General features: G+C 37.9%; 2 protein-coding genes across 10 annotated transcripts in view; both read right to left on the reverse strand.

Annotated features, from left to right (window-relative positions):
- The window catches only part of CCPG1 (cell cycle progression 1), a 21,769-nt gene extending 15,645 nt beyond the window's left edge, over window positions 1-6,124 (reverse strand). For 3 of the 6 annotated variants that reach the window (XM_058846416.1, XM_058846415.1, XM_058846413.1), the window contains exons 1-2: window positions 5,963-6,123; window positions 1,570-1,641 (exon numbers count right to left, since the gene is read on the reverse strand). In XM_058846416.1, coding sequence (XP_058702399.1) covers window positions 1,570-1,629 — 60 coding nt within the window. In that variant the 5' untranslated portion in view covers window positions 1,630-1,641; window positions 5,963-6,123. Of the gene's footprint in view, window positions 1-1,569; window positions 1,694-5,962 lie in introns of all 6 variants that reach the window. The other 3 variants (XM_058846414.1, XM_058846411.1, XM_058846412.1) reach the window with 2 other exon arrangements.
- Window positions 6,125-6,565: 441 nt separating this feature from the next.
- On the reverse strand, window positions 6,566-15,809 carry DNAAF4 (dynein axonemal assembly factor 4). Of its 4 annotated transcripts, none has more exons than XM_058846916.1 (9): window positions 15,643-15,809; window positions 14,936-15,083; window positions 14,442-14,575; window positions 13,151-13,391; window positions 12,269-12,414; window positions 11,577-11,686; window positions 10,711-10,864; window positions 9,525-9,630; window positions 6,566-6,828 (listed from the first exon to the last, which is right to left on the reverse strand). In XM_058846916.1, exons 1-9 carry the CDS (start codon window positions 15,763-15,765, stop codon window positions 6,677-6,679), a joined length of 1,314 nt encoding a protein of 437 aa, XP_058702899.1. In that variant the 5' UTR covers window positions 15,766-15,809; the 3' UTR covers window positions 6,566-6,676. The 4 variants fall into 4 exon arrangements, with proteins under 4 accessions (XP_058702899.1, XP_058702901.1, XP_058702900.1 ...); XM_058846918.1 differs by having other exon boundaries at window positions 6,582-6,769; XM_058846917.1 differs by lacking the exon at window positions 6,566-6,828 and adding an exon at window positions 7,819-8,468.

Genomic DNA, 15,809 nt, shown 5'->3' on the forward strand with positions numbered 1-15,809 from the left:
TCACAGCTGAATAACCCAACTGCTGAACTCAACCTCTAAATCCTTTCATTTTTATCTGAACTCTGTGAGTCCAGCAGCCTGTGCACTCTCATAGGCCACTTGGCCTTGAGGAATGGAGTGCATGAGTTTTATGTTTCTTCTGGTGACAAGATTCCCAACCTGTCACCCAGCCCAAAACAAGGAAAAGAAGTTTTAACCATCTCTTAAATACCACTTTGCTGTCAACAGAAATGAAAGCATGGCCCAATATTTATAAACTTCAAACTGTATCACTTGTGACATGGAAGTGTCAAAACATGAATGCCACCACATGTTTGTAATAGCTTGGTTCCAAGTTACGCATTTTCATCATAATCTGCAAAACAAGGGAATGTGCAGTGAAGGACAGCTGATCACTATGCATGATCTTCAGCCATTTTTTCCTACTTTCCTCCTCTGAATGAAAATCTCACGTACAACTCCTTGAAATTTTTTGCCCTGAAATTGGGGCAGACAACAAGTAGATGCAGGCAATAGTGTCCTTCCAGGAAAACTGTCAACACATCTGTCCTGAGGATTCTGGCTCAACGGCCTCCTCAGTTTACAAGACAATGTTAAATACTTAAGAACCAAACCAAACAAGCAAAACCAACCCACCCATCCTACACGCACACATCAGCCAAGATCTGAAGAGACAGAAAAATCCTCGGGACTGAAGGAGGAAAGGATAGTGGATATCCACTCTACCAGGAAGGGCTTCTCTCAGAGGTTCTGAGCAACTCAGGCCCACCTTGTCCACTGTGGGAAAGGAAGATAAAACACCCTTCTATCTACATTCACGTGTCTACACCTGAGCAGGTATTGAAGGCACTGTTTCAATCACCACAGTCAGTGCAGTCATTTGATCAAACCTAAGTGCTGACCCTGACATAAGACTCCTGCTCTCCAGACTCCACTGCAGCATTGATTTCATTCACACAATGCAAACTTTGAAACCAACATCAGATCCAGACACCTGTCCCCATTATAGTCATGGAATATACACTTGTCCCTACCCTTATTTTCTATGAGGAAGACTATGTAAGGACAGAGAACTGTTCCTGAACAGCCACTGCTGAAATTAGGATCAGATACCTTAGTGGTAGAAAAAACTCAGGGAAATCATGGAATCATTCCTTTCTGTACAAGATCTTTTTCCTTCCTAGTATTCGCAACTTTGTTTTGGTGAGGGTACAGATTTATCAGGAGAAGAAGAAATACATTAGCAACAACAGACAAGTTACACAGAATGCTAATGTTTTCAGGCAGGATGGAACAGAAGAATGCATGCCACTGAAATTCTACCAGCTCTTCAAAGTAAAACCTTTGCAGAAAAAAGAAATTCTTTTCAATATTAAAATTTATATCAACTATAGTTAAAGTATACCTTTTTTAAATACTAGTTTTGTGATTTACTAATAAATTTCTCTTCTATATTCTCTGTTGGCATGCAAGATCCACACAAAACCAAGATTACTAAGCTGAAACTATATTTTACTGCACATAGATAGCCTTAAACTGACAGAACTTTATCACTGTGAAACTGGGTACCTCGTGATTGATGACAGTCCAGCCACAAGATGAATCACTGTCACTGGAATTTTCAGACATCTTCAAAGCACACTGCAGGTAAAAGTAGACTCTTTTAATATTTAAGACACATAATTTCACTGCACTATTGAAAAAAAAACAAAAACAGAAGAATGGAAATCATGATGTTACAGAACAGTGTACTAACACACAAATTGTTATTCTAGAATTGAGGGGGGGGGCGGAACAGAATAAAAGTTGAGAAAGAAAATATATTCTTTTGTACTTATTTCCTATTATCTTCTTTATACTTGGAACAAATATAGCTTTGCTAGGTAAATGCCTATTTCAGCCAGCCAAAAAGCTCTTAGATTAGACACACACACATGAGGCTAGTCAACAAATTAATTATCAGAGTTAAACAGTGATACTATAAGCAAATTTTAAGACATGACTCAGTACATGAAATAATTTCTGTTTTGTTACATGCACAGAAACTACAGTTTATTCAAGAAAAACATTGTGAGATTTTTTGAGAAGAAACAGATTGGGATCTCTTGGAATTAATTTTGTTCAACTAGTGGGCAAAGACAATGTTTCCTGTTCCTTTCACTATTTTCATGTACTCTCAAATACACTGATTCTGAGGAAAATTGAGAGAGTATCTGGCAACTACAAAAACAGAATGAAAATAACCTGAAGTATATATATTTTTTTCAACAATATTACCAGATGACAGGTAGCCATTTTTAGAAGACAACAATCCAGCAGATGCTGCCTGTTTATCTTTTCTCCCTTTTAACAGGAATTTACCATGAATACAGGGTATTCATTATTGTAGCATATACAGATCAACTTTTCAAGTCCTTAATTAGCAAAAAGACTTTATAAAGAAGTTTAATGCATTTCTTTTTCCTTGAAATAAAAATATATCAAGTTTTATATAAAATTTACTATGGATTGATCTTGGTGGAAAAAATCTTCCCAAAACTGAACAATTTCCAATCAATTGCCTGTTGTATCATGTATCAACATAATAAAACAGCCAAAGAAATCATGGTTCAATAAAGCTTTTATCACAGAATTTCAGACACCTGCTTCATTTCCCACTCTTAGTTAATTCCAGTAAGAACACAAAGGAAGGAATCTATGTGTTTAAATTTATTTGCTCTCTACTTTATTATCAATCCTGTCTTCACTCCCAGTTTCTCAACTCAGAAAATATACACAAAACTATGAATGAGAATATCTAAGTACACCAGTGTGGCTAGAAATTGGCATAACAAAACATGAAACTTTAAATTTCATTTAGCTTTCTCACAAAACACAGTAAACATGTGTCTCATATCTCTGCATTATGGTAGCTATTGCATGTTTTTCTAAGATAAAACTATTTTCTCATCAACTTTAACTAATATATTTATAGTTCCTCTGTAAAAAAAAAAAAAAAAAAAGGCAATGGTGACAATTGCAGCAACAGCTTAAGCACAAATATTCACTAACAATCAACTTAAGTATGAAACGTAGAGAGAAACTGAATTTTTTTTTTTTTTTTTTTTATAAAGTCCTACTTTGAATATGGTTGTCATTTTCCTGTAGATACTTTTCTTCCTTCATTAGTGCTTTTCCTGGAATCTCAACCAGGGAATGTCAGGTTGGGAGGGGGCGGAAAGAAATGTATTTTGGTTTGAGTTGTTTGGGTTTTTTAAATCACACTGCATACAAGGATCAATTTTTTATTTTTAAAACATACTTCTTCAATCATCAAAATAACAAATGCCCAAATGGCAAAGACTGAGTTCTAGAATCTATATGTGACAACATCTACTTGCTGTCATTAATTACTCGAAATTTGACCTGGCATCCAGTAGCAGCAGCATTCCTTTCACAGGAAGGTAACTCCCAGCACCAGAACACATCTGTCAGAAACATCACAGGCTACCTTGCAAAATCTGAAGTGAATTTTTAAAAGACAGCTTCAGGGCACCAGTACAGTTTGATACAAGTGCATCTACAGATTTTGAAAGACCAAATTGTAACAGCAGACTCTGTGCTGGACATTGCAACATCTCTCTTCCTCCAGCTAACTCAGCATTTTACCCTGGGCCCTGGCTAACGCAAGAGAAACACCATCCTGCTCTCCCTCCCCAGCTACAAAACACACTGACAGGTAACTGAGCACTGCAGAAACCCAAATGTATCTTCTGTTCTGAACATACAACCATGGCTTTGGGTTCCACTTAAACATCTGTCTTCCCATCCCAAACAAAAGCTTCAGGACCTACGTGGGTACTGGCATCATCAAAATACATTAAAAAAACAGACAGAGAAACAAGCAGACAAACAATCACCATTTTCTCTTGCTTGCTTGTCTTGATAAATGGCCTTGAGTTAAAAGTTATTTATTTGTATTCAACCAGATTATTACACTAATAGGGCATATTTAGCTGCATACAGGTGACAAATCACCAAAATATAAAAGATTTTAATATTAAGAAAAATAATAGATTTTTTAAAAAAATAATAATTAGAAGAACACTAAGGTTTATGGTTAGAACTGCCAAATTTAGCCAAATTACAATAGATAGATAGCTTGGCATCAGACTGAAGGGCATCTCTAGGGTAAATGTATTCCTACATGTACATTCAGCAAACATACACATGTAAAACAGTTACCAAAATTAAAGCATTTTATTACTTACTTAAATCTAAAAGATCAAAATGACCTAAAAGCTTCAATAAAAAAATTACCTGGGTACAGTGTTCCTAAACTTCAATCATCAGCTAAACAGCTTATTTCTGTCACAGATTAATAAAACACACATAATCATAACTAAATCTGAGGTCAAATTCAATCCCTTAAGTACAATGAAAAACAGAAGACTAATTTGAACCCAATGGCTAAACTGACCCACTCACAAAATCTTCTCCAGTTTGGTTCTCTCCAAATGACAAAGACCCACTAAGAACCAGTATACTTTTCCAACCAGCCTAAAGGGGCTGGAAATGCTGCCACCGTCTTCCTGAATGCAACTTTTTAAAAAAAGATAGCTTTGAGCAGGAATTAGGAAGACATAAAGCGTTTAAACTTCCTAACAAATCAAGATGACACTAATGGATTCTAGTCCAATAACAGCAGGGATAACTGGAGGATACCCTACAGTGTTACACATCTCCTCTACGCCAGGCCAAGCCAGAAGGAAAGACTGGGGAGAAAAACCCAACCAAAACCACATCCCATGGTGAACTGGTTTTGTATGCTCACTACATATCTTCATTGCCTCTTCTGACATCACCCTCCTAATTTCTATCTGGACAAATCGAAGACTCGTTACATTTAGATCAAATTTGTATATATTTGGGGGGAGGGAGGGGCAGGAATTCAAAAGTGCAAACTATTTTCTTATCTTTAGTGAAATGTAAACCAGAAGCATAAAGTGTAAAAGCTTACAGCCGTATGTATTGTTGATAACACAATACTAAGTTATCCCAGATATGTATATAAAAATAAATTTGAGATCCCACATCCTATTTATCCATTGTGAAGCATAATAAACGGCAGTCTTAAAAAGAAGAACCACTCCAGTGTAAATAAACCCTTAAGCTCCATCATCTAAAAAAAGGATTTCCTTGACTGAAAAAAATAACCTTCAATAAGCATTGACAAAGATGAGTAATGGGCACCAAGAGGAATATGAATGTGTTTTGCAGAGTTTGCTGTGGTGTCATTCCAAGTAAAAACTCTCAGTTCTCTTCTACAGTGGATTCTTTGTTGCACAACAGAAATAAAAACAGGTTCAGTGCTATTACACTTCAGAGTGCTCATGGAAGTTTCTTATTTCTACTAAGTAGTAATTTCTCCCCCTAAGTAACATTCTTCTCTAAGAATATATTTAGCAACCCATACTGAATACAGAATATTTCCTTGTTATGAAGGAAAGACAAACGTGGCTTCTACAAGCCAGACTCCAGCAAGGCTGGGCATTCCCTGCTCAGCCCCTGCCCCTGTCCCGTGCAGGTGTTCCTGGAGCGCACCTGAACCAGAGCGCGGCTCGGCGCCAGCGCACTTAAAGCGCCAGGACACTGTTTATGAAACAGAGCACCTTGCATCAGCCGCCGAGGCAGCGGCAGATGATGACAGAGAAGGAAGTTGGCAAACACCAGAGCCCAGGGCCAGGGCCGGCACGGCGGTGCCCACCGCCCGGAGCCCGCTCGCCCCTCGAGCAGCGCCGCCGCCCCGCGCGGCCGCGCTCACCCGCTCCCGGCACCAGGAACGGCCGCCCCGGCCCCTGCGCTCCGGGCTCTGCCCCGCTCCGGGCGGCCCCTCCCCGCGGCAGCCGCCGCGCCCCCCGGAGCTTCCCTCGGCCGGCCCGGAGCGGGGCGGCCGCCCCCACGGGCCGGTCCCGCCGCCTACCTGAGCGCGGCCCTCGCGGGGCCCGGCACGGACGAGGGGCCGCGGCCGCAGCCGCCGGTGACGCCGTCACAAACAACCCGGCCCGCCCGGGCCGGCGCCTGCGCGCGGGGCGGCGTCCGCAGCACCCTGGCGAGCGCAGTCCGCGCCCCGCCGCGGCCCGGCGGCCACAGCGCCCACAGCGCCCACAGCGGCCCGGGCACCGCAGCGCCCGCGGCACCGCAGCGCCCGGCCCGCCCCGCGGCCCGCCCCGGGCACCGCCATGGCAACGCCGCGCCGCCGAGCTCGGGCCCTGCGGCCCGGGAGCCGTTTGTGCCGGGCGGGGGCTGCTCGGAGGCCCCTTCAGCGCGGGGAGCCTTGCGCCGCTGTAACCGCGGCAGAGCCGGCCACAGGGACAGTCTCTGAGGAAACACGCTCACTTACATGCCAGTAACGCTTGTTCTAAGGGAAGGGAAAAAACAACCACCACCCTCACTCCCCAAAATCCAAATAAACAAAGCCCCACCAAAGAACACCCCAGAACATGCCCCCCCCGCTCCCCCCCAAAAAATTAAACAAACAAACAACAAAAAAAAAACCAACAGAAAAAGAAAATAATCCCACAGGTGCCGTATATGGACAACAAATCTTTGATTCTTCTAGCCTTGGGTGGAGAAACTCTGATGACTGGGAATTAATTAATTTGGGAAGTCTCCTCAAAGCACGGGCCCTGCTGCTTCAGGAGAAACTGTCCCAAGAGCCACTTGGACAGGGGATATGGCAGTTCTTAACTCCCAGCCATGCTCCTAGACCACATCTCATCAACAGGAACTGTAGGAACAGAGCAGATCCAAAATCACAGAGGTTTAGACCCCAACAGTTCTCTGACACTGGAACAAAAATAAAAGGGACATGACAACAGACCTCATTAATAAAGTCAATGTCTTACTCAAGTTTTATCTAAGGTAGTGTCAGCCTCACATCTTGCATGACTGAGAAACAAAGGAAAAAGCCTTCACTGAACCTCTGAAGGGCAGCAGGTTGTAACTGGCTTGCTCGGGAGCACTGAGGAGGGAGGTACCTTACACTCAGAGAAGTTTTACGTCAGGCTCATCAATACAGCACTAGAGCACTTTCCATAAACAGATCAAGAAGTACTTGTCATATGATAACTCACTCCCTACAGAGGAAAAAAAAAATTAAAAATAAAATAAAAATACATGCATGTGAATGTGAGCAAGGAAGCACAGTCACTTGTACATTTCTCTAGGGCTCTAGTTTTCATATTCCTGTATCTTTGAAAAAAAGGTCAGAACTAAATCAAATCACCCACAGTCTCACTCTATTCTTACTCTCATTCATATTTTTAATACCCATACTAACTATTTCTGCCACACATATTAAGATATTTTCTACGCTCAAGATTATCACTAATGCATAATCTCAAATTTTACTATCTTCCATAGTCATTATGAGTCAAATTACTACTGTCCACAGTTTACTAAATAAGGTCAAAGTGTTAAGTTCCTCACTCTCCACCATGCATGTATTTCAATACACATCTTGAGCAATATTTGCTCTGACCACAAACAGTCACAAATTTGAAATGCTTTTCCCTGTTAGTTGAAAGGCTAAAATGGGTTGGATATGATGCATCTTTGTCCCATTGCCAGTGTCTCTTGTTCTTAGCCCTCACTTCCCCTCAGTAACTGTAAAAATAAAATAGCAATATCTGTAAGTATAGCATTACACTCAACTGAGGCATTCAAATTGCTGCACTGCCTTCCTTCCAGCTGTAACAAAAAAGTATTTTGGCCCCTTCCAGTGCAATGCAGCAGGCTTCTGTAGGAAAGCAGGGGGAGCAGCTACCCCAGACATTCCTGACTCACCTCAGCACTCAAGGCTCTAAGAAAAACAGATGGAAACAATGCCTGCCACCTTCTCCCTGATACAACACTATAAAATTTGCACATAATATATATCTGCATGATAAATACTTTATTATAAAGACAGAAATCCGTCATAAATGGTATTCAGGGAAGAGACTGATGCAGAAAATTCAGAAGTCTGCTAAGACTGCTACTGAAAGAAGTAGTTGAAATGGTCCCACAGTTTGGAAAGGCCACTTAACAAAAAGGAACTGCTTCAAGTCCAGGGTTTCAGATTGTCAGAGTAATACAGAATGCTAACAAAAAGCAAAATATGACAACTTTGTATCAAAATTGTATAAAATATATCTAACCATGTTTATAATACTATACTTTCTGATAATATATCCAATCTTTTACCAATTTCAAAAGTGTTCTGAGTGAAGCAGAAAAATGTCTAGGTAGCACACTGAAGAGAAGTAAGACTCCTCCTGATGTCCTCAAAGGCATCAAAGAGCTTCTTTTTTATATATATATTTATATTTTTTTTAATTAAGAACTTTGCACTGTTCCTTGAATTAGATGTCGAATCTTCTCAGCATCTTTTTCTATATTTTTATTTCTAGGATCAATCTTGAGAGCTGCTTCATAATCCTGAAGACCTAATATAGACACATTAATAAGAATATCAATCAATAATGCAAGAGCATCCTCTTTAGCAACTCACTGGAAATAACTACTCCCCAGTCATATGCATAAAGTATTGATCTTGAGGTTTGCCCTTAAGTAAGATGGCATCAGAATGACATTAGTTTAGCTTCCATCAGTAAATTTGTATTTTTTTGTTTTATTTTACAAAACAGTTTAGTGGAAACACTCTACCACTTAAACATTTTCAAGGTTTGAAACATGAAAATAGAGCCTCTTCATTCATGTACATACACATCTATATATGTGTGTGTGCATGTGGGGACTGTTCTAAAGTGTTCTGCAGAAGAGAGGAAGTGATCCTGTGTGAAAATAAGAACAAAAAAGACATTAACTGTGAAAGCTAGATCTTGTGGGGAAAAAACCAAATCATGAGTACAGGAAGTAAAATCTTGCCGACATTAGTCTTTTTTATAAAGTTTCAAAGTGCAAATGAAGCAGAAAGGGAAGAAACAAGTGATGTCTAAGTATAAAATAGTAAACAATGGCCAAAACTTAGTACCTCAACACCAACATTTGGAATATTCTTCCATTTCTATTATCAGCTTTCACTTGTAAAATTGCTTTACAAAACTAATCTGATACTCTTGAAGAACTGAATAGGGACTGTAAATTCATGTATTTTCACACAAATCACGTGTACTTGATGAATCATTTTACTCATCAATATGAGTTTCCTACCTCATTTTACAGAGAGGTTACTAAGCACTTTACAAGTATTTTAGAAATACTTCAGGTTATTTTAGTATCTTCAGTGGAAAAACTCCTTAAATTAGGAATGCAATCCATTTTCTCAAACTTGTAAAGATTTTTCAAGTGTTCAGTAAATTTAAAAAAAAAGTTAAAGAATGTGGCATAAAGGCTCATAACAAATAGACATAGATTGTATATACCTCCTTCAAAGTCACTCTTGAAAACTTTCAGGTGTGAGGAGCCTCACTGAGCTAAACAGAGTTACTTACATGTCATTATGAATTCCTGTGCATGTTTTCATAAAACCAAGGCCTCACCTTCAGTGTACAATTCCAGCTGACAAAACGCTGTTCCTCGTCTCACATGGGCTTTCACTCGAGCATTCTCATTATCAGGAACAGGTGGTGTCAACAGTTCCAGTGCCTTTACAAACAAGAACACCCAAAGTATTTATAAGTAGATTTTCCATAATTTGGGCTTTTTCTAATTTACAAACATTTCTCTTACCTAATTACTATTATTATACAGTGACATAATAACTATTCAAACAGAAATAGAAAATAGCTATTCAAATTTTACTATAAATGGCTTGTGAATCTAGTCATTAAGATCATTAATGTATCCATTACCCCAGCTTGGCAAGTACAGTCACATTGCCATGGCTGAAAACTGAAAAATACCATGTTAAATGTTTATTGCAGTCAAATAATGTGTTCTGTTTTCATACATCATATAACCTATCATGCTATCAAAGAAAAAAAAAAGTAGCACTAAAAAAGCACATGTGTTTTAGTACTAGTTACTAGAAACAACAAGACCAAAACCCCCCAAGTTTCAAGACTCAAGTACTTATTAGTTCAAAAAATAATAATTATTGGAAAACTTTTCCCACATTATTCAGGTGCCATTTGCTGCTAAAACATCAGGACAACACAGCCCTTCTTTAAAAAAGTTTTTTAAGGTATCCTGGTATTTAAGGAAGTTTTTTACGGTATCTTGCTCATCACCACCACTTTGTTTTTTTCCTTCCAACCAAATGAAGCTCACCACAATATAATAGAAAAGGTATGAGTATACTTTTTGTTTTTTACTCCTCCAAGTTGTGGGTTTTTTCAAGTGTATATATTGCTACAATATTTTTATCTGTAAAGAAACATACTGACCAATATATGGGCATTTGTCACAAATGTGTGGAAGCCTGGTTTAGGGTTTATTTTATTGTTGTTTTGTTTTAAATTTCTGAAAGCTCATTAATCACTATCAAATTCTAATATTTCACTATGGCTTCATTATATCAATATTGAATTTTAAAACTTTGAATTGCACTAATAAGTATTTACATTTACAATTGAAATTATAAATTTATATTTATATAAATTATATAAATTATAAAATTATTGCATTTAATAATATGTATTTACAGATCTGCTTAAAACAGAACCATCACAGTAACAAATCACATTAATGCATAAGATGACAGCCTGAGCTCCTGGATTTCTATACCTTAGAGGAATCTTCAATAGCTTTGTGTAAATTTCTCAGTTTAAGGTGGCAAGCAGCACGGTTCAGGTACAGCACAGGAAGTTTACTGTTCAGCTTCACTGCAAGGTTATATGCATTTACAGCCCCAAGGTAGTCTCCCATTGCAAACATTTTGCTAAATATTAAACAAAAATTGAAACATGCGCTTTAAAGAAGTAGATAAATACAAAATAAACACCTACTTATTGTTAACTAATTTTAAAAAATTTGAGGTTTCAGCATCTTTTTCTTTGAAATGCCCTTTTATAGCCTTTTCTGAGAACTACCTGGCTGAAGTTCAGTGCACCTTGATGCTGGCAATAGACAGCTTAGAGATACAAAAGTAGTCACTGCTTACAAGCAATGAGGAACTGTTAGAGTGGACATATTTATGTAGACCCAGAACTAATTTTGAAAGCTTTGTATATCTGATTATGATTGCCTAATCAAAACTTTCTGTATAACACAGCTATACAAATAAACCAATATTTGTATCAAGTTCCTAAAGTGTATTTTACACAGATGTTTAACCTCTCACTAAAAAAGTACAAATGAAATTAAATCCACTTAGATATAATAGTGCACTGCCACAACTTTCTTCAAAGAAGAATATGCATAATGTGTTTACAATGATTTTGTTCATCATAAGCTTCAAACAATTGTATCTCATGATTTATCAGATTCTAACCCCATGAGCTGTCAATAAAATCTCTAGTACAACTACCATGACTACTCTAGACATTTCACCAATTCCATCTAGAATAAATAGACTATACCAAAACTGAACACTAGACAAACACCGTAAAACTAATTAATTTTAATACATCTTCAAGTGAAATGAAACTTACTTTCCTTTATCCTTTAACCAATCTGGATTCTTCTCCTCTTCTTTTAAATCTTCCAGCTCAGACAAATCAGAATTTATTATTCTTCGAGCTTCTGCTTGTTTATGTAGCCACTGTAAATACAAAATGTGCTAGTATTATTTCTGAAGAAAAAATTCAAATCCAAAAAAGGATTTTGTTTTCATCTCTTCATTCATACTTATCAAAATAATTCTATTGACCACATATTTCAGACAGAGGAGATTATTTCATAGTGTCCAATATGAAAAACTTGTTTCCCCAAAGATTTTATTAGCAAGAGAAGTCAGGTTACCACATCCCTAATACATTTTTGTTTCCTTGTCTGTTTCAATCTTTCAAAATTACTTCATGTTCATTGAATCGAGCTCAAAAGAGCTGTGAGCTTCTTTTAAGACAGAACTGAAAGAACTTAAATATAAGAGTTAGGACATTTCAAATTTTGTACTTCAAGGAATTAAATTAATTTTCTCCCCCTCCCAAAAAAGGAACATGTTATTTATCAATCTGCATAATCATATGGTGAAAATAATTTTTATATAAAATTGTTTCTTTATATCTTAATTCAAATAAGACAGGCTTCCTTGGAAGATAAGGATATTGCACAGGTAATGTTCCTTGGCACAGACACTGTTTTTGTATTGACTGAATACACAATAAATAATTCCCCACCTTACCTCCTCCTCTTCTGGAACACGAGATTCTCGCAGAGCTGTGGGAAAAACTCGTGGTGTAAAGTTGACTTTAATCGTAGCAGCAGCTCGGGGAGCTGGCAACAGTTCTTCCTTTAAATTCTGTGAAAATATACTACAGGAACCATCACCTATGAAAAGAGAGCAATGGAAGTGAAAAATTAAGCAAGAGATTTTGCTGGTTTTCTACCAAAGTCCAAAGTACACCTGACTTAGAAATGTGGCACATTATAATTAAACCTCTAATCGCTTGAGAAAAGTTTAGACTTGTTCTTTTGAAGTGAAGGTTCAAACAGTTTTTCTTCCTGATGCAGCAAGCAAATAAATGGAATTATACAGCATCTGTCACAAATAAACTCCTCTTACACCTCTCTTTGTTGTTTGTATGGTTCTGTGACAGGCCAACAATAAGAGCTAAAACTAACCTATCGAATCAAACAAACAAAATTTAAATTCTTCTGTTGGTTTAGTTGCCTGAATTTGCTCTCCATGGAGCCAAGACACAGGACAGAGAGTGCAAAAGGAGATTGAATATTTCTGTGAAATCCAGCAGTTAGGCAACTTTGGGTAACAGAAACCCACCCCCAGGAAGTCTCCATTACACTGCCAGAAAGGCTTTCTGATTTACTTTTCTAAAGCTTAGCACAAAATCCACCCTTGTATTTCCAAAGATTTCAACAAGAGCTAAGAACTCATGTGCTTCAGCTCAATAAATTGCCTGAAAAATAACAATTTTAAAAATAACTGTGAGCTAAAAGAACTGGTTCAGTATGGTGAAGACAAAGATAAATGGTGAATTATAAACATCTAGGAATAAAGTTATACCCACACTTTAAAGAATTATAAAGTACAGTTCAATTATACAACCTTTTGTGGATTTGAGTCTGGTCTTAGAAGTTCCTTCATTAGGAATCTGAGTTTTGTTTATTTTTTCATTTTTTCTCTGTTTTAATGGCTCTATTTCTTCATGTAATGCTCCCTTTTTTTGCATGCTCTTGTATTTATCACCATCTTTTTGTTGGTTTTTCCATAACTCCAACTCTTTAGTGACCTTCTGCCGCTCCTTTTCTTTCAGATCTTCAATTCTTTTTCTTTCTGCTTCCTCTAGCTATTTGAACAAAAAAAAAAAAACCCTATGAGATACATAACATCTGATAATACTGACTTGACTAAATTAAAGCTACCATTATTTTCCCAGTTTCATATCCCAAGCATAGTGTAACCAATAATGTGACCATACAAGAAGAGTTAATTAAGATGCTTAAAAATTACTGTGAGATTAAAGATTTCTGATTAGCTTTTAGAGGTTTCATCTTTTAACTATTTTACTAACAACCCTAAAGTACAATCCAGAAACATTCAGAAATAAACTTTACCTTTTTTTTTTTTACTTTTTTTTAAAGTACATTTACTTTTAAACAGTGAAAATCCTAGCCTTGTTCCAATGTAGATCTATGGAGAATACAGAAATGTAAAATATATGTGATGATCTGAATACACTGTTCCTTATTTCTCCTCTTCTCTTAGAGATTATTACATATTTAGAAGACATACAGCATTGCTACTAAGCAAGTCACTAGCTGTAGTTCTTTTTGGTCCATATTGCGTATGTGATCTTAAAATTTCATTGCATGCTCCAAAAAAAACCCTTTGAACACAAGTGAAGTGACCAGACATTTTATATACAAAAGAATTTTAAGAACATATCTTAAAATATACATAAAAAGCAGAATAACAAAGACACAAACACACACAAAAAAAAAAGCAAGTCTGATATAAAATACAACAAAGAATTAGTGAATTTTTTTTTAAGTCATTATTTTTCACAGTGCTAAAGGACTAAACATCTGCAACGGCCACAAAAAAATAGTTTTGCCACATGACTGTACTCTCCTTTCAACAGACAAAAATCTGAGCTTGTCACCAAAAACTTTCACTAGTATTACTCCCAGAAAATGGCAACAGCTAAGCACTTTTTCTGTAATATTTTTGTATTTGATAATAAATATGTTTTAAATACAAAGAAATAACAAGGTTCACCACCACTATAATAAAAATCAGTACTTTTCATATTTTTAAGGCACATTTAGCAAAGTATCTGCCAGATTAGTTGATAGTTGTTTACATGTATGTCTTGTAGAGCTCTTTCCAAACCTACCTTCATTGTGGCCTCCAAAGCATATTTTTTGTTTTCCTGTTTTGTAATTTTTTTTGCTTCTGTCTCCTCTTTTGCCTTTTCATGGGCTTTTAGAACAGCATTCTCTCTCAGATCTTGTAGCTTCTCCTTGTCAGCTTAAAAAAATAAACTATTGTAGTAATTTAGGCCTGGAGTTCTACTGGTATGTACCATGTTAATAAAAACACTATTTCTTCCGCTACTTTGGCAAAATGCAACATGGTTACAATTCAACCAACCAGTGTCTACCAAGCCCACGTCTAAAAGAGAAAAATTAAGATTTGCTTACACACAAAAAGTTTGACAAGAAATTTTGTTTTGTTTCATACATGCTAAAACCAGGATGTTCTTTGTTCGCCCTTACTTTCTATTTTTACTAGTGTACAACAATGTTGAACTGAGCAGATATCTACCAGCAGCAGTTTCACAGTATGGGTTCTTCACACATAATCAAATTTTTAGGGTAGAGAACTTACCATTTGCTAGAGTTAGGGAATCCCACATGGCAGGTTCTTTTTTATACAAAGTGAAGAAAATGTTTCCATTTCCAATCTTTGCTGTGCTATTTGTGTCATCAATAGGAGCATATAAAATGGCTTCAAATAAAAAGGGAGGGATGCTTACCTATAAAAATATAATTTGTACTAATATTTACTATTTTAAATTAATTCTCACATATTCAAAACACAGCACAAGCATACAGTAAACCTCAAGAAACAGACACTATTGACAGAACTAATTTGCTTTGTAACCACTGTGGAGGTTTGTAAAAGCCCAGAGAAGGTGCTTCCTTGCATTAGGGAAGGTGGGTCTTCGCAATTTTGTACATGAAATTGAAAAATTCGGTTCTTCAGCACTGCAATAGAAGCAGTGGATTTCAAATTTAGGATTATTATTCACAGTATTTGCAAATGTATAAATTCAGTCCATTTATGAGAGTAAAGGCAGCTGGCACCTGTTGAGCGGCCAGAGCATTAGTAGGGAATGGGTAGTGGTAAAGCCATTATCTGCCGCAGGACGGGCGTTTAACAGCCTGCAGCACACAGGGGGAGATTATAAAAGATTAAGGGTTATGAACTTGACGTGTTGCCACGGCTCGCGTGTTTCCGAGCAGGGTTACGGAGTGCCGCCGCGGCCCTGCGCGCCAGGAGGCCCGTGAGGCGAGCGAGCCGCGGCCGCCCACCTTCAGGTACTGCTCGCTGCAGAAGATGTTGGCAGGGGTGGCCCGGGCGCCGCGCAAGGGCAGCGAGAGGTACACGGCGGACAGGGTCTGGCGCCAGCTGTGCTCCCGCAGCCACACCGGCATCGCTGCGGCCGGAGGAGCTCCCGGGGCGCGGCCCGGCCTCAGCC

This window comes from Poecile atricapillus, chromosome 11 (genome assembly GCF_030490865.1).
Source record: "Poecile atricapillus isolate bPoeAtr1 chromosome 11, bPoeAtr1.hap1, whole genome shotgun sequence".
Classification (NCBI taxonomy): Eukaryota; Metazoa; Chordata; class Aves; order Passeriformes; family Paridae; genus Poecile; species Poecile atricapillus.